Source organism: Scaptodrosophila lebanonensis, unplaced genomic scaffold (assembly GCF_003285725.1).
Source record: "Scaptodrosophila lebanonensis strain 11010-0011.00,11010-0021.00 unplaced genomic scaffold, SlebRS2 tig00000043-arrow-pilon, whole genome shotgun sequence".
In the NCBI taxonomy this organism is placed as follows: Eukaryota; Metazoa; Arthropoda; class Insecta; order Diptera; family Drosophilidae; genus Scaptodrosophila; species Scaptodrosophila lebanonensis.
The window spans coordinates 13,051,089-13,070,045 of NW_022060545.1; the positions used below are offsets into that span (position 1 = coordinate 13,051,089).

Here is an 18,957-nt window from a genome sequence, read left to right on the forward strand (position 1 = left end):
TGCATAACCTACCCATATGTTTTCACCTTATAAGTTACCAGTAGGAAGGCATTTAAGGTATTAAAATGAACATTTTCTGTTCTTGACAAAAAATTGTTCAGTAGTCCGTTACATTTTTGTTCTTGCCAAACTATTTCTTTAAACGAACATGACCACTATAACTAATATTTTTTTAAACCTCCCCCCTTTGGAGTTAGAATTTTCCAAAAGCCTTTCTTAGTGTGCTCCTACACTATGATGGATACTATGAAAGGATACTTGAGTCCAAATTTCATCTTTTACCGTTTGGGCTGTGCGTTGATCACCAATTAGTCAGGACAAACTGTTTTATATGTAGAGATAACGCAACGTTTTAAGATAGACTATGTGCAAAAAAGGGGAATAATTATAAGGGTATATCCTAATTTTAAATTCACATTTGAGCCTTTTCGTGCCATATTGAGTCAATACGGTCACGCACAAACTCGGAATATGAAACACGGCACTCGTGTCAATGCCGTGCAGCGATGAGCCACGATCAAAAAGCACTGACAATTCTCATCTCAATTTGCTAGAGTAAAACTTTCGATAGTTGAAGCCACCGATACCATCAAAATATCGAAGTTTGAATGCAATAAGCAGAATATTTAAATAATAAAATCTAATTATTTATTGAGATCGATAAGAACAAATCATATACATACATACATCTGCCCGCAATGCGAAGCAGAATATGCGTAGCTCCGATATTCGGTTTCTGCTTTACTATCGCTTACGCAGTCGTTGCCTAGCGACGGTAACTGTAAACTTTTGGCGTTTTGCCTTTGCAATTAACATTAAATGGTCAAAACGAAAGAAGATGAGCGAGCCAACAACTTGAAGTTGTTGTTGTTGTTTTGTATTTACATGCTTCATACATATACAGGCATAGATACATATGCTTGTACATATGTATGTATGCATGGGCACACATAGACACGAACTGTTCCCAACTATTTGATATTTGATATATGGCAAGTAAAAAACATATTGCTATATTTTAATCGTTGAATGCCAATTTGTTGATATAGTTATGTTGATTACATTACCCAAATTTGAAATCGATCGGACAAAATTTATAACACAAACTATTCATTTGAAAAAGTGAATAAATATTAAAACCCCAATAATAAAATTAAATGCGATATATCGAAAATATCGATACTTGTGTTGATATATCGTAATACATGTCGAATACAAATACATCGAAAAACATCGTTTGAGAGTTATTGATTATAATACTGTATTCGATTGTACGCTGTACACATACATACATACAAATTTATTTGTATGTGTACTGTAACTGTAAACTTTTGGCATTTTGCGTATGTAATGAACAGGCGTAAATGATCAAAACGAAAGAAGATTTGCGAGCCAATAACTTGAAGTTGTTGTTGTTGTTTTAAAAATTTTGATTTGAAACCATAGAAAACTATTTTTTACAATTAAACAACAGTGTTCGATAGCCCACTGCATACTTGTACATACAAACCTATATACATATGTATATAGGAATGTATGAACGTACATACATACTTATTGATGTACATACATACATATGTACATGCTATACATACAGACGTATGTACGTATGTAATACATATGGTGCTGGCGTAATTCATAATGCGAAATTCTTTCTAAGGGGAGAAATGTCCCCCCTGCCCAACCTGCGTACGCCCTTGTAGTCCGTTGTCCTAAAAACCCCTTATGCCAAATGTACTAAACAAAGAAAAAATAGCATAAAAATGTTTATGTTATAATGTTAATAATTTTTAATTAATTAACATTTCTTGCCCTGTCAGTGCAAGACGAATGTACTTTTGTACATACATATGTATGTATGTATGTACATACATGTGTACAAATGAACATTCACACATTAGTGTCTCACATTTTGCTTTGGCTACTTCAACCGTTTACACGCAACTACACGAACAGCTGCTTGTATGTATGTATGTGTGTGTGTGTGTGTATGTATACTTAGTTGTCCCCAACTGTTTGATATTTTGTATTGTTTGTTCTACCTGCATTTGTAAAATGCATATTTTAAAAATCGTTAAATGCAAAGTTGTAATTTTAGTTACGTAGATTATATTACCCAAATTTGAAATCGATCTGACAAAATTTATAACACAAACTTTTCATTTGAAAAAATGAATAAATATTAAAACCCCAATAATTCAAGCTCCATCACAAATTTTGAAAAACCGAGTATGCAGTTTTGTTTGTATTCTTTTATAGATTATAAAACCTAAATTTAAAGTTGATCGATTCAAAAATGCAGAATTTTCAAACAAACTTTGGAGCTACTTTCCCCCCAAAATCCCTTCTTAGTGCGCATTTACACCATGATAGGATACTTGAGCCCAAATTTCAGTTTCCTAGCTTTTACCGTTTGGGCTGTGCGTTGATTGCCAATCAGTCAGTCAGTCAGTCAGTCAGTCAGTCAGTCAGTCAGTCAGTCAGGACAAACTGTTTTATATATATAGAAGATATGTATATATATATATATGTGCATATGTTCGCAAGTTTTTCTGAACAAAGCTCAAACATCGAATCTAATATTAGTTTTATATTAAATTCCTGCATGTGAAATGTTTATCTTTGCAGTCAGGAACTTGATTTAATTGCTTTTATCATTTGATGTATTTGCTGAGTGGCAGCTGCTTTCTTTTTCGAAACTTTAACCAAAGCACAAACTGATTATTTTTGAATAATTATTCCAAGTTGCATATCGCAAATAATTTTCTATGTCCCACATTATAAACTGCACATCCACAGTGTTGGATGCCACAAGGTGGCAAGAGATGCAGCAATGCTTGCATAATGCCCCATGCTGTTGCAGTTGCAGTTGCAGAGTTGCTCACTAGCCAGTGTCTGAGCGCTTTCAAAATGCACTACAGTTCGGCACCTCTTTGTGTGGTGCTTCCACACTACACTCCACTCCACTCCAGTTTTTTGTAGTGCCACGCGTATTGCTTGCTCCCCAATGCTACCCCGCGACCACTCCCTGCACTCCCCTCCCGTCCCCTCTCCGCTGCGTCTCGTCATCGTCGTTGTCGACGCCGCTCACATAATTTGTCATGTGAAAAATTACTAAAGTTACAAGATCTGCACTTTTATTTCCATGTAGCGGCAAGTCGTCGTCCACGCAATACAACAGCAGCCATGTGGCTGACATCGGGGGCAGGCATGCGTGTGTGTGTGTGTGTGTGTCAATGTGTGTGATGGGAGAGGGGGTTGACTGTGCCACTGACTTGATGTTTTGCTATTTTCTTGCTGTGTTTTTTTTTCGTTACTATTTTGCACATTTTTCTATTCAACAATGAAGCCACAATAGAAAAACGTCAACTAGCGCACACACTAATACATGCAAACATACCCATACACATTGATATGTATATATTAGTGTATATGTATATATACTGTTATAGTACACACATTCACGAAATCATGCAAATGTGCGTGCGAGCGAGAGGGCATGTCTGAAACGGATTTTGAATGGCAAACAAACAGCATGCGGTACAAGCGGGCGTTCAACGATAGGTTGTGGCATCAGGCAGCAGGGAGCAGGCACCGGGAAGGGCGGTGGAGGTGACGCTGGCGCACAAAGGCAGCTGACAAGCCAAGCCAAGCCAAGGCAAGCCAAGAGCCCAAGAGCGTGTAGCGAACGCGCGAGCAACTGAATGGGCAAAAAGAGCGACGCACAGACGGGAACGACAGAGGACGGACGGCGACTTGCGCATGAATGGAATAAGTGTGGAGCAAGCAGAGTGAGTTGCGGTGCTTATGTGGGTGGTTGGGTGGTTGGGTGGTTCACTCGGTCACAGGCCTATAGAAAAGCGACGCGCGCGCTTTAGAATTACATACATATATATTTTTCTTCCTCTTCCTTCGACTTTTTATGATGCCACTCGCCAGTAGTTGCCGGTTGCAGTCGTCAGTTATTCAGTCAGTCAGTCAGTCAGTCATTGCGCCAGCTAGTCAGTCAGTCAGCCAGACAGTCAGATGGATTGGTGGCAGGGCCAGGGTAGCAGCATCTTCGCTGGAAACAGTGACAAATGTCAACGGTGGTTGCACTACTAATCGGACATGTTGCGTTGACTTGTTTATGACTGCGAGCTTAACACGCAATACACACACCTATGTACATACATATGTACATATCTATGTATATAGGCACATGTACGTATATTCAAAAGCACGCACTGTCTTAAGGCATGCACTTGAAGAAAAGAGCATCAGATACTCAAACCTTTAATACCCTTTTCGGGCGGGCAATGCTCAAGCTGTTTCGACTGAGTCCGTCAGATCGAAACCAGATATTGTATGAGCAACGCATTAGGCTTAAAGAAGAAGAGTGCCGTTCATGAGATCGTGCCGCTCAAAGGTGCAGCTTCGAACCCTTCTCATGGCTACCCCGTACATCCTAGATACTAACTAATACAAAATACGCTTTTCTTACTGCAAGTCTTCTCATAAGACTTAAATCATGGTTCCCTCCCTTATGAAAAGCTACTAATAGCAGATAATAATTGTGAATACTCGATCTCGTGTCCATACGAATCCGTTACTAATCTAACGCAAAGGGCTTATGTAGAGGGGCCGTTGCCCCCACCCTCCTCCCTATTCAAAAAATACTTCTAAAAAAAATTCGCAATCTTAAAAATTGAGCTAAGCTGGATTTGCTGAAGTTTTTCTGTTGTTGATCATGTGCCTAAATTATTAATTTAATGCATCGGGCATCGTAATCTTATTCTACAAGTAGTTTTAAAGATTAAACGACACTAAGCTACGACATAATAAATGCTTCCAAAATGAGATTTCCAAATAGTATATGCTGCCCACAGAAGTTTGTTGCAGCATTTCAATGTACTGTGGAATAGAGTTCTCATTTGAAGTACTTTCCGAATTTAACAAACTTGGCAGCAAATTCTATTCCTTCACCATACAAGTATATTTAAACGCTGTCTATTTCAATAAATTGTTAAAGGTGTTTACTTTTGTTTTATTTTTATTGAGAAGCACATAGTAGTATGCTATGTATGTGTATCTCACATTTAAGGACAGAATCCTAATTAATTTGTCCACTAACAAAAATTATTTTATTTTATATATTTTGTACAACTTGTTGCGATTATCGCACTCAAGGAACTTTTTTTTTTTTTTTTTTAATAAAATACTGTTCTATTTCTTTAAGTTCTTAATGAAGAGCCTCAACTTATCTAGAGCTTTCAGTTTTAGAGAACTTTTGCCTATTTATAGAGTAGTCTTTGTGCTTCATCCCTCATTTGTTGTTTCTTGTGGCTGTTTCTTAAAGTGTAGAAAGAAATTGTCGCATTTACTATAAGGTGTGTTCCGAAGTAAGCAGGACTTAAAAAAAAAAAACAGAACTAATGGTTTTTTCGGCAAAATCAATTTATTTTATTCAAAATAGTCTCCTTCTGCTTCAATAAAGCTTTTTGCACGATCCAAAAGCATGTCGAACGTGTGTTTTAGCTCGTTGGCCGGTATGGCCGCCAGGATGCCGGTGCAAGCCTTTTGAATGGCCTCTACGTCTGCATAACGCTTTCCTTTCATGGGCAAATGCATTTTTCCGAAAAGGTAGAAGTCGCACGGTGCCATATCAGGTGAATACGGCGAGTGGTCAAATAATCGGTCACAAGCGTCGATCGATGAGAGCAATTTTTGGTCGTCAGTGAATTTGTGCGGAACAAACCGTGCACACACCTTTCGTAAGCCCAAATATTCGGTCAAAATGCGATAAATCGATGTTTTGGAGATGTTCAATTCCATTTCCATCAATTCCAATGATGATTTCGGCTGATTTTTGATGAATTCACGCACAGTTTCGATGGAATTTTCGGTGATCACGAATTTTGATTGGCCCACATGTTGATCGTGATTTATGTCCTCACGACCACTTTGAAAACGTTGAAACCACTTGTGCACTCTGCTACGGGATAGGCAATCATCGCCATAAACTTGTTCCATCAATTGAAACGTTTCGGTAAAAGTTTTACCAATTTTAAAACAACATTTAATGTTGGCTCTTTGTTTGAAGCTCATTTTCGCACCGATAACCCAAACATACTGACACTTAAAACGCAATAATTTCACTTCCAATCGATGAAATGTCATGAAATTCGCACTGGACAATCGATAAAGATAGCTGATTCTAACGCACCAGTCGACATATAGATAGCGCCACCAGAGGGCGCTAGATTCGAAAAGTCCTGTTTACTCTGGAACGCTCCTTGTATACAAGTATGTATGATATCAAGCTGGGTATGGGGTGTACACTTGTGGGAAATCTGTAAATAGCTGCAACTACAGCCGTCGTCACCGTCATCGTCGAGAGACAAAGCAACGTCATCAACGGAACGCGCAACTAAAGTTTTGCACACCAGTCGCCTGCGGTCTACCCGAGGGAGGGTTTGCATTGCTGGCTGACGGCAAACACGGCGTATACGTAATGTTGCAATTTTAGGCAGTTTAAGCTACTTTAAAACCTACCCACAAACACACACACTCACACACTATAGCCAGTAAATGGAACTGCAGCTGACTTTGACATGCTGAACTGTTGTTCTGTTCAATGGTTTTTACTTTTCGCTTTGTTTGCTCTGCGGACTCAACGGCGGCAATTACGGGCGTTTTGTGTGTTTGGCTGTGTGTGTGTGTGTGTGTGTGTGTGTGTGTGTGTGTGTGTGTGTGGGTGCGAGAGTGTATTTAAGAGTGCGTGCAACAATACGCGTATTGCGCACAGCTGGACGCACTGTGTGCCTCTTTTTTTCTAGCTAGACTATCTGATGTATGTATCTATGCGTTGCACAAATTGCCAGTGTAGGACAAGGTCGCTCGCATTTGATGCTGACGACGACATCCCCCGCAAATTTCAACGCACGACACTGTACGGCACTGCACGGGGCAATATCATAATCCTCATCATCATCATCAACCATAACTGTCGCTGCAGTTTCGGCCAGTCGAAGGTTACCTGCAACAAAAACAACAGCAACAACAACAATGACAACACCTAAGCGTTGACCAAACATTGAAAAATTATGAAATGAATACAAATATTTGCGGATCAACGCGAACCAAAGTCAACAGCAAAAGGCAGTGGCTGTGGCAGTGGTGGAGGCAGAGGGCGGGTGTTGTTGGAGGCTGCCTTCAATGGCGACATGCCGACAAAGTGCAAATCAAATGTGATGGATGATCTTAATAATGTGTGTGTGCGCAAGTATTTGAAGAAAGAAAAGCAATGAAAAAATGCAATAAAAATAGACAGTAAATAGTTGAATGATATATGGGAGTGGAGAGCAGGAGAACTTCAAATGAATAAGAAAAGCTGTGAACGATGTGAATGAAAGGCAGCGAAATTTGTCAAAGCAGCTACTTACCATACTATATGTAAATTTATAATGGGGTATATGTATAGTACATCTTTACCTTGGACATGGGATGAACTCAATTTTGGAATCAATCAATGTCTGTCAGCTTTCAATGCTTACTCTTAAGAGAAATTACAAGTACTCTGAAAAGGATTTCTACGGTGCCTAACTATTCTCGTACCCAAGAATTTTGTTAAGGCTATATGTACAAATATAGTTCAGCTTTAATTTTTCTTAAGATCTGCTTTGCAATGCTAAGTTGAGCTAATAAATTATTAATTAAAAGGTCTCCGTCTTAAGTTATCGACGAGGTGGATTCGCATCTGATTGCCTACATTTTAAAATCTTCTCTTCAATCTAAGCTGATTTCTTATTAATTGATTTAAATTATGTATATGCGACAAAATTGATTTCTGGGTGAAAATTTGTTGCAGTGTTCTTGTTTTACAACTTTCTCAGTCCTACTTAGTCAACCTTCTCGATATGGTTTGGGGTCCGCTGGTCAGGGATCTAGCACTAGGGCGACTTAAATAAATGAATTACCAACTTAGAGTTCGCTTAGCCAGTATCTTATTGTTACAAACAGTGAGGCTTCTTTCGCTGAAGTTATCATAAATCGGTGCAATATATCATAGAAGCAATTTTTGTAAAACATACTTCATATTATAAAACTAGAGTTCTGCGGGTTTTAAAAGGTTTCTGCTTAAAAGGTTTTAAGGTTTCTGATATTAGTACACTGATAGAAAAGCACGGAAATTTCAATATTTACACGTAGATTATACTATTTTACCATCGATTTTGCACCATCGTGTGTTTTAGTAAATATTAAAATACATTAATTAATTTAATATTAAAATATTAAATTTAAAGTGTGACGATATTAAATCACAAGTGATGATGTGGAGACGTGGATTTGATTTACTCCAAAGGTTTATTTTTTATAATAATAAAATATTTTGTCCACTTTTTTGTCTATGCTACTGGTTTTTTTTAACAGCCGAAACCCGACTTGTTTATATTTGATTTGAATATAAAATAGGTGAACATTAAACTTAAAATGAAAATATTCATCCGTACTATGCAACTTTTTTACCAGTGTACCGTTAAATTTTGTAGTCAACAATACTGTATTGCTTTTGTTTTTTTTTTATTGTGCTTTGAATTCTATAAAACAAAGTTTCAGTTTATGTATTTTTTACAATTTGTATTTTTGAAATATATGTATGTATTTCGAGAAGAGCTTGAAAGTAGAGCAGACAAGCCCATTTTGTTAATGTAATGCCCGCTTTGACATCTTGACAACCACATCTCAAATCTTGTGACCTAAGTAGATGGCAATGAAGCTATTTCTCATTCCAATTTCCCTTCCACATGCATACATACATACATATGTAAAATAACATACCTAATGCATTCGTATATGTACGAGTATGTGTGTGTGTGTGTGTTTATTTCCATGTACTTCTACCTTAGATTGATTAATGACAAATCGTTTCCATCAGTTACCTCTTTGCAGTCAGTCTTGGGAAGAAGAGGTGGGAAGTAAAAAGAAAAAATCGCTCACTGTGTCTCTCTATTTATTCACTGGCCGCATGAGTGACAGCTAGGCTGCCCTTGTAAAGCACCGTTACTTTGCCATAGACCCACTCACACTCACACTCCCGCCGCCCGCCGCCCGCCTCCACCCCCGCAGTTCGCCACCCCAGCCATTAGCTTTGTTGGCTGTTGCCGTTGACGCTTCCTCCGTCGTCTAGTTTAGTTTAGTTTAGATTTTTCTTGTTCTTGTCGGTTTTTTTTTCTAGTTTACATTTTCTTTACTTTAGAATTTGTTGCTGTTGTTGCACATTTTATTAACATTTTCATTTAGTTGTGCCGTGTGCCGCTTTTTGTTGTGCCTCTCTGGCTCTTGTTTTATTTTGCTTTTCATTGCAATTTGTATTTCTATGCATTTTTGTGTGTGTTTTACATTCGTTTTCGTGTCGTCGCCGTCGCAGCTGCCGCACCACCACCACCACCACCACCACCACCACCACCACCTCCACGAGCGCCACAGCCACAGCCACTGCCACCAAACATTGTCGCTACTGTTGCGCTCTTTTGCAGTTAGTTGAAGTTTTCATAATCATTGTCGTCATTGCCATCGTCATCGTCGACGTTGACGTCGCCATCGTTTGTTGCAACTACTTGGGCGCTGGGTGCAGGGTGCAGGGCGCAGGGCGTCCAAGGGGGGCGTCTGCCCACTTTCGTTTCGGGCACAGCCTTTGCTTTTGTTTTTTATAAGCCGCATTCGCTGGCTGCTTGCTTGCTTGGCTGACTGACTGGCAGTGGGAGATTTCCAGCATGAAAACAATGCCGGGAAAGCGGCTTATTTTCTATGATTTAAATAATGACGAAGACAACAGGCGGCCGCACCATAGACACAGCCACCGCCATAGTCACTAACACCATCACCATCACCACCACACCACAAGCATAAGCATAAGCACAGTTGCAACTGCCGCTTCTACTGCTGATGATAATGATAATGTTGATGACGTTGCCGCTGACAATGGGCGCAGCCGTCGACGTTGCAATTGATAAAAGATCAGCAAAAAAAGAGCCGAATAAGTAACAGAAAAAAAATCAGCTCACTGTTTGTTACGGTCCCTATTCCAAGTGTGCCTATTTTGAATACACTTTTTATATACGAATATGCAGGTATTAATGTGTGTATGGCTACACTATGCAACATAAGTTGATTAAACTCTCAACTTTACTGCTTTCCATAAGCACTGTTCAATGTTGCAATCAAAAACCAAACACTAATTAGATTGAACTACTGTTTATTGGAAATAAATGGCAATATGTGCATATTAATTAAATAAATCAATTTAGTTCAAAATGTTAAATCATAAATCATTGTCAGAATTAAACGGTGCAATTAGAATTTCATTAGTGCTTTTAGGACCACATTAATAAAACTCATCCCATATCTTGCCAGCTAACCTTCTCACAGGCAATCTCTTCAATAGTTAGCATATTCAAAAATAATAAGCCACCAAGGAATACTAATTACCAATCATCGAAGCAATCCTTTTTTGTGATTCGCATAACATTCCCTACTACTCAGCAACTGCCAATTCTAGAACATTTTCTTAAAATTTTTACAACCCTACAAGCATTCAGAAAACAAGTCTTTGGTAATTTCGATCCCTCCCCCCTGTTTTACCACAAAATGTGGTCCCTTCCCCATTAAAGCTCTCCTATGATTAAATGTTATTCTAAATATTAGACTCATTTTCCCGTACTTAAATGGAGCCATAGAATAGTCCATAAAAAACTATTGCTCCGTTAATAATAATATATAATAATAATATATAATATAATATATAAAAATATTATACTGACATATCAGTGTTTTAAATCGGTTCTACATAATTAAAGTTTTTGTATATTTTGAGCTAAAAACGCTGTCTTAAAGATTGGAAAATAGTATAATTTTTCTTCAAAAATATTAATCTATAGCATGCAAAAAAGGATTTAACTATTTCCGTATTTTTCGAGTACAAAATTATCTTAGAATTTAGTTAGTTTTTAAAGGTGTTGCTTTAGGTTAAGAGTGGATTTTTGTGCAGTGTAAAAGCTTTGCTCATTATGCCTGTAAATCCCTTTGGTATGGCAATTCCAAATTTGCATTGAATTCATTTATTATTTGTGCCAAATAACCTGAATAGAAATAACAAAAGTGCACATAATTATTGATCGGTCTCCCAAAATGATGACTAAAACGTGAAATAACGTACACATTGATTTGAAAAAATTGAATAAAACCGTGAATAATTGATATGCGGTTTCAATTATGCTTCCAAATAAATATCCATTATTGTTTTTTAAATTAAGATTTAAAATGAATGCATTTATGTTTTTAAGTAGAACAATCAATAATGAAGAGGTTAACTGAGCCACATTTTTTAATTGAATAAAGGTTGCATAAACAATTAATAAATAGTTGCAACAAGCAACCTGAAGTTGCAAATAAAATGTATAGTATATTCGGCTTTGTTTGTCTGGAAATCTATAATGTTCTCTAATATTTTTTTTTTCAGCAAAATGTTCATTGGCGGCCTAAGCTGGCAAACCAGTCCCGGTAAGTGCTGCACATTTATTTTTGCTTCTCCGAATTTAACAGAAAATCTTGAAACCATGTCAATTAGTCGAAACATGTCAAAATGCTCACAAATCTCTTGTTGCCGCTGGCTTCTATGCCCAATTAACACATGGAGGGTGGTGGCAACTCCTGTAAATAAAATAGCATAGCGGCGCTAATAAGATGCCTGTGAGTCAAAACTTTCCATTTCCAAATAGACACATACAGATGTATGTATGTATTCGTATATGCAAATAATATACCCAGCTAAAGCAATAGCATCTCTATTTCTCAATGCTGTTGTATCTGATTCTTATTTTTTGTATGCCACAATTTGAATTGGTCTCTGGAATTGATTTAGTTTTGTTGTTTGTACGTCGGTGTCGAATCGTTGTCGGTGTGTCTTCATCGGAAACAATGAACGCCCAAGTTTGTTTAAATTGAAATTGTAATTGATCAAAGATTGAGATTTTGCGGCAACGCGGCGACAACTGCTGTGGCAATCATCATGATATTGGTGATGATGAATGTGATGATGATGATGACATCTCCGACGATGAGACTGCGTCGTAATTTGACGTCAATTGGCAAGGCAGAGTAGAACAGAGTCGAGCCGAGCAGAGCAGAGCTGGGCAAAGCAAAAGTTCTTTGCATATTTAAGTGACGTTTGGACAGGCAGCAAAATTTGAACAAAGTTGGCCAAATATTTGAATGCTACTTAAACGCCAAAATGTGATATTAATATATTTGTATGACAATAAGGATTTATTTGGACATTCTGGTGGTTCTTTTGAACACTGCAAGGTAAAGAGTCTAAGTAAATATGAACAAATCTATGAATAAATCTATGCTTTTGAAATTCTATAATAATTCTATAATGTCAGAGAAGTTGGTCAAGAATCTAACGATATTTCAATCAAAAATACGTCTATACCTCTATTTTGATTTATATTTTCATTAAATCACGAATTGGTGTCCCGGAAATTCCTCAAAAAAGTATACTTAAAACGTGATTGTTTTATTTTTCCTAAAATTTCATCAAACAGCGTTGAAAACAATATTTTACATATTCATCATACCATATTTTCTTGGTTACGATACCGATATAAAAAGAAAAGTTTTTAGTACTCACAGTGATTTTTGAAAGCATCATTTGTATGGCAGATACTATACATTATAAAACGAGCCGATTTGGATTAAACTTGAGAATCTACTATGACTCCGAATATATTTTATAAATACCAATTGTGCTTAAGATGTCTATAGAAATATACTAATATTAGTTGCTCTTCCGATCGGTCCAATGATAGCTGTATTAAAAAAAAAAGGCAATATATAATTTGTAATGAACTTGTTCTACGCACAATTAAAATAAATTTAAATTAATTTAGTAAAGTGCTTAAAAATGTTATTCACATTTTTCACATTTTAAATTAGTGTTTGTTCCATAAATTCAGAGCACGCGCTTTTGAAACTCAACGCCCGTATGTAAGTACTATTTAAATATCCCTGCGATTCACGAGTGAATTCTTACTAAGAAGCATTATTAACAAAAGGATGCTGTCCTCAATATAGATTTACATTATCGAAGTTTAAGGCACTGCGGATTAAATGAACCGCCTCATCAATCACTAATTTAGGCAATGAGTCAATGACTAAAATTAAGAGAAAATATGGAGGAAATTGGAGCTCCAGGATGCAATTTGCCCAAAATTTGAATTTGAATTTGATTTACTTTTGAGGTTTTAAATAAATATTTAATGGGATATTTACTAGGGCAACTGTTTTATTTTCAGAAACATTCCTTGCCACATATTTTCAATTAACAAGCAAGTTTCCTTTTCCAGCCTGAACGGAATTTTATGTAAATACTTGTTCATAAGACCAGGAGGCGGCAATGTTTGACTGCAAGCTGCTCGCATGCCGCATAGTTTCATTAGGCTAATCAAAGGGCAGGCAGCCTAGATAGCGACATGCCCTAATAGGCCACACTCGTATTAACCAAATTTGATGCTGTTCCAAACAGCAGTAGCCAAAAAACGGCTCGGCCAAGACGCCTTTTGACAGCAACGGCCGCGGCAACGACGCTTTGCAATGCTCGCCAGCACTTGCTGGCAGCGGGCGGTGGGTGGGAATGCGACGACGTTGAGCGGGCAGCGACGGCGTCCGCAGTGCGCCCATACATAAAAAGGCAAAAAAAAAGAAGAAAAAAAAAGTGGAATCGCACATTCGTACAACTATATTGTATGCATGTCAAGCGCTGTGTGTGTGTTTGTTTTTGTTTAGCGAAATTGTTGGCTCCGCCCATCATCAGTTGCCGCCGTCTCCGCTGCCGTTGCTGTTGCCGCCTAGGGAGCACTCGGCATTACGCTAACATATTATAACCTATAGCGCATATCTACATATTCGCACACACACACATCTACACAAATCTACACACATGCACACACATGCATACAAACTGCTACACTGCAATAGTTGAAGAGTCAATGCGGTCTTTGGTTTGTCTCTTTATTTCGCATTTCAATGCACGTTGTTGTTGCTGTATTCTCTTTTTTTTTTTTTTTTTTTTGGTGCGGTTTTTTGTACCTGTGCCAAAAAATGTTCAAATTTTCAAATGGCTTCTTCAATAGCCAGCCCAACTCTTCAAATGGGCGAATGTGTTTTTGCTCTGCTTTTGTTATCTTTTGCCATTTGCTGTTTTCCTTTTCTTTCGTTGGTTTTTTCTTTAATTTTTATTTTCGTTTGGCATTCGTGTTTTGAGAGGTTGGGGGACTGTTTGAGTAAATTAGGTAAACGCAGCCAAAGTACAGGCAGAGTCTCCAAAAAATATTGGAAGTGTCTTTTGAAAATTTTAGTCTCGAAAGGCAACGAAGTGGCAGCAATTATAAAGACAGCAGCCCAGGGCCCTTTAAGAGTGTTTAAGAAAAAAGCACACGGCTGCAGGTGGATGGGTGGATGGGTGGGTGGGTGTCACAAATTGTTTTCCATCGCTCCCAGACTTAAATTATGGCTGACTTTATTTAATTAGTTACAGCCCCTCGAATTTTCAACAGCGCCAAAGAATTTTGTTTAAGCCAAACTATAACTTTGTACGCAACCTTGGCTCGTCAGTTTTCAAAGTTTTTCAAAATGCAGCGAGCTGAGTGCAATTCGGGTTAATTGATTATGTACTATATGTATGTATGAGGTATACAACGAGTGTAAAAAATAATTTGAAATCGTTTCTTAAGCAGACATTACAATAAATAATACATATCTTTAAGATTATAACATGTCTTAATTTAGTTTCCTTTTTTTTAAGCTTTTACCTTAAAACATAATTGAGTTGAGAACATGCTCAGGCAAATCATTGACTACTTGTAATTAGTATATGAGTATATAGTTCTAATATATTTAATACTCGGGTACGATAGTATTACGAGGCGGAGTCACTAAAAATATGTTTTTCTTTATTTTTTCAAGTCGTTCCTTAACACATATTGATTTTTTGGTGTTGTATGCCTTAATAAATATTATTATTATTTTTTAATTACACTTTATCTGCTCTTCCAAACTTCTTGTTGACAACAATGAGAGCAAGAGAGACGGTACAGAACGTGTTGGAAATTCCTAATAGTTCGGCAAGAAATACAAACAAAACATAACTTACTTATATTTGTAATCACACAAGAATGCATCGATCGAAATGAGTAACGAGTTAAGATTATATATTCCGCTAAAAAAAGTGAATGGCTATAAATGGATACGGTTTATGTGAAGATAAACAATATAGTTGCGAGTATTTTACTGTCGCGTTGACTGGAATTAAACATTTTTTTGCAATTATAAAAAATTGAACATTTTTCGATTATAATAAATCCTATCCCTATATATGAGCTTTGGAAACGAGCATTCCCTTTTTTTATTATATTAGATCCTATCCCTATGGTCTTGGATAGGTATATAGGAAAAGGTTATACGTTGTGCTAATTTTCAAAAATAAATTAATACTTGTATTGATGAGTTTAAATGGATTCTTAAGCTATTTTAGAAAATCTCACACTCTTTCTTTTTTAAAAAGTGTTCATTAAAAGAAGAAAAAAAACCATTTATATCTACATTTTGAAGTATTTTAATCTAAGATTTAAAATGTTTCTTAAACGGTTATGCTATGCAACGATGGAATAGATTTGCTTAAGAACTATGTCCACTCCCAGTCTAGAGATTAGATGGAACCTGCGCTACTTTTATGTCAGCTTTTCGTGTCTATCTCTCTGGTTGTACTCGTATGTGCCAACTCTTAGCCCTTCCTGCTGGTGTCTTAGGTCCTGCCGCTAACGTTTGTCCCACGCTGAGCGGTCGAACCAGTAAGCCAGCCAGCCAACCAGCCAGCCAGCCAGCTAGCAAGCGGGCGAGCGAGCGAGTAGTAGTCTGTCGTGCAGGCAGGCACTAAAGCAGCCGGAACAAGCGCTCAAGTGGCCTCCACTCGCGCCACAGCTTATGCTTTGGATTTTTCGCAGCTATCGCCACTCGAGCACACAGTTGCATTGCGGCACCCACACCCACACACACCCACACACACACACACATATACGCGTAAGCCCACATCTATACATGTACTCGTACGTGTAAGCACAGCAGCCGCAAACCCCTATCCCCCAATCCCCCACCCTGGTAACAGTACACACTCGAAAATTGCTGACAAAGACCTAATCTAGGGCGTCTATAAACATGCGCTGCTTTCGGGTCTAACATCTAACTGCATAGTTAGTTAGTCAGTCGTCTGCTACAGACAGGTTTTGCAGTATCTGCCGCTGCTGCTGCTATTGCTGCGGTTTCTGTCTCGGGTGCCTCTGCTGCCTCTGTTGCCTCTGTTGCCTCTGCTGCGTCAGGAGCTGCGTACGTGTTGATAACTGGAGAGATGCGGCAGTGCTCTCAAAAACATGAGCGTTTAGTGGCGCTCCAGCTGGCCTAAGATTTTTAATGATTGGCACGATTGTCTTAGCTACTTAATGACGTTGCCAAGTGTTGCTTGCCACGCCCCCACATCCATCCTCCGATGACACCCAACTCGGCACATCGTTGTCGTTGTCGTCTTAGTCTGAGGTGCCGCTTTGTTGCGTTTCCGTGTCAAGCGACCCTCCGCCTCTCCAACTAACTTAATGAACTTTTCAAACGTGCGCCAGACGTCGATGGCTGCCCACCTTACATCTACCCAGCACTATTTAGTACATGTATACACACATCTACATACTATACTTACATACCTACACACATATATATTGTGCCTTATGGGGCGCCTTCTCAGCTGCCGCGACTGCTGCCGGCGGCGTCTGCAACTTAATTTAATTTTAATTTCGCAAGCAGTTTGCTGGAAGTAATTGTATGCATTGAAAATGTATTTGCTGCTATCGCTGGCAAACACTCGTCAACATTTTGTCTCACTTCGACTTTGAATTCATTCAGACAGTCAGACAGTCAGTCAGTCAGGCAGTCAGTCAGTCAGTCGTTCATCCATCCATTCATTCAATGAAAGCACGCATATATGTGATGAGTTCGCTTTCTGTTTGGCGCTGAATAAAAATCAAACAAACAAATCAACGAACCAATAAACTATATGTAGTACATACATACATTAACCCTCAATTCAGAAGGAACTGAACATTTTTAATGTTTAAAATCTCAATATTTATTGACACTTTAAATTTCCTTGAGGAGTCTAATTTATTTTCTAAATGATTGATGAGCCACCGTTGAGTCGATTTCTATATTAGCTGAAAAAGTTCATTAATAGAGTGAGGATTTGGCTTAAATACCATTGATCGAGGAACTATGTGCTGAGTATATGCGCTGGAAATATATAACTACATATCCTAGAGAGATTATGCTTAAATTTATTTTATTTTGTACTTAACATTTGAAATTTTTGTTTCGATTGATGGAGTTAAGTATGAAGAAATCTCAAATGTATTATTATAATTATAGTAAGCTATATATAGTTGTGATGAAATATTTTACAGTAAGAATAATTAATGGAGTACGATGTGAAACCACACGAACTAAAAACCTTCTATTATATTGTTTAGTATTTTTTAACAAAGTGGAATTGTAAACAGAAAGAAAATCTTGACACAAGGAACATTACAAGTTTCCCAGGCATAATGTCTTCCCATCAGTATCACCTTGTGTACGCAGGGTCTTGAATACTCTCCATGGATCTCCATACATCTCCATCTCCATACTGGATCTAAACACCTGCCTAAAATGAAATAACAATTGCCAACTCAAAATTTCACGGCAACTAAAGCTACTTGAATTCCAAACAAAGACAGAAATTTAAACCACTAAAATTTCAATTGAATTATATTCTACTGGTTTAGATCACCAATTTAAATTTCCGTTTGTTCTCTCCTACTTCTAAGTTTCTTTTGTCGTTGTTTAACATCTTTGTTTTTTTCTGGAATAGAATGCATTAGTAGCTGTGTACTGAAAGGGTTCAACCATTGCTTAAACCTTTAAATATTTCGCTTGATTATTTAGTTTGCGCAGTTATTGAAAGAGAATCTATTCTTCTATAAATGGTAGAAAAGTATTACAACGTCGCAGCTCCTCTTCAAATCTCCTGCTCAACATGGTTTCAAAGAGTCGGTCTATGAAAGTTCAATTTTCTTAAGTCTTGATTCTCGACATCGACTCCAACATATATTTGCGCCATGATCGTCTTATTTGAAAAAGGGGATCCACCGGATTTAATGTTAATTGTTAATAATCCTGTAATTTGTATACAAAAACCTTGTGGAAAAGTGATACTGGCTTTTTGAGCACCTTTTGTGAAGCACTGCTGGACAAACGCCAACAAATCTCATAATCTGTTCTTTAGTGGTGGCATATTTCTAGCTCTCGAAATGGCCACAGGGCTATATATATATGGGCTATAATCTCAAAATCTGTTCTTTAGTGGTGTCATATTTCTAGCTCTCGAAATGGCTATAAGGAACTCAGTCAGTAACTCATCTTGGACGGTTTATAAATTTTCACCTGAAAGAGAGAGCATTTTTTTATAAAGCGTGATCTGTACACCGATTATTCTTTTGTAAGGTACAGTGCCAAAACATATTTTTGGTTGTCTTGCTGTCCCTATGGATGTGAATGGCGGTGTTACCTCTCGTCACATTTATGCGTACGATTTGTGTCAACTTTGACAAATTTGTGAAATACAATACATCGGGCGCTGCTTTCACCCCTGCTGCCAACTCCCCTGGCCACCCAAACGGCTTGCTATTTTGGTTGCGCGTTCAACTGAAATACTATTTATATACATACGAGTATGTATTGGAACACATGATCTTTATGTACATAGTGTGTGCAGATACTTTTGTATCTGCAGTGGAACACAAAAGGCCATGTGTTACTCAAATGGACTCGTTCCTATCG

At 37.8% G+C, this 18,957-nt stretch overlaps 1 protein-coding gene across 5 annotated transcripts in view; it reads left to right on the plus strand.

Annotated features, from left to right (window-relative positions):
* The window catches only part of LOC115622168 (RNA-binding protein Musashi homolog Rbp6), a 271,381-nt gene that overhangs the window by 14,319 nt on the left and 238,105 nt on the right, over positions 1–18,957 (plus strand). For all 5 annotated transcript variants that reach the window (XR_003995327.1, XM_030516043.1, XM_030516045.1 and 2 more), the window contains exon 2: positions 11,501–11,541. Coding sequence is in view for 4 of the 5 variants with exons in the window: in XM_030516043.1 (XP_030371903.1) it covers positions 11,501–11,541 (41 nt within the window). In the remaining variant the exon portion in view is untranslated. The remainder of the gene's footprint in view (positions 1–11,500; positions 11,542–18,957) is intronic.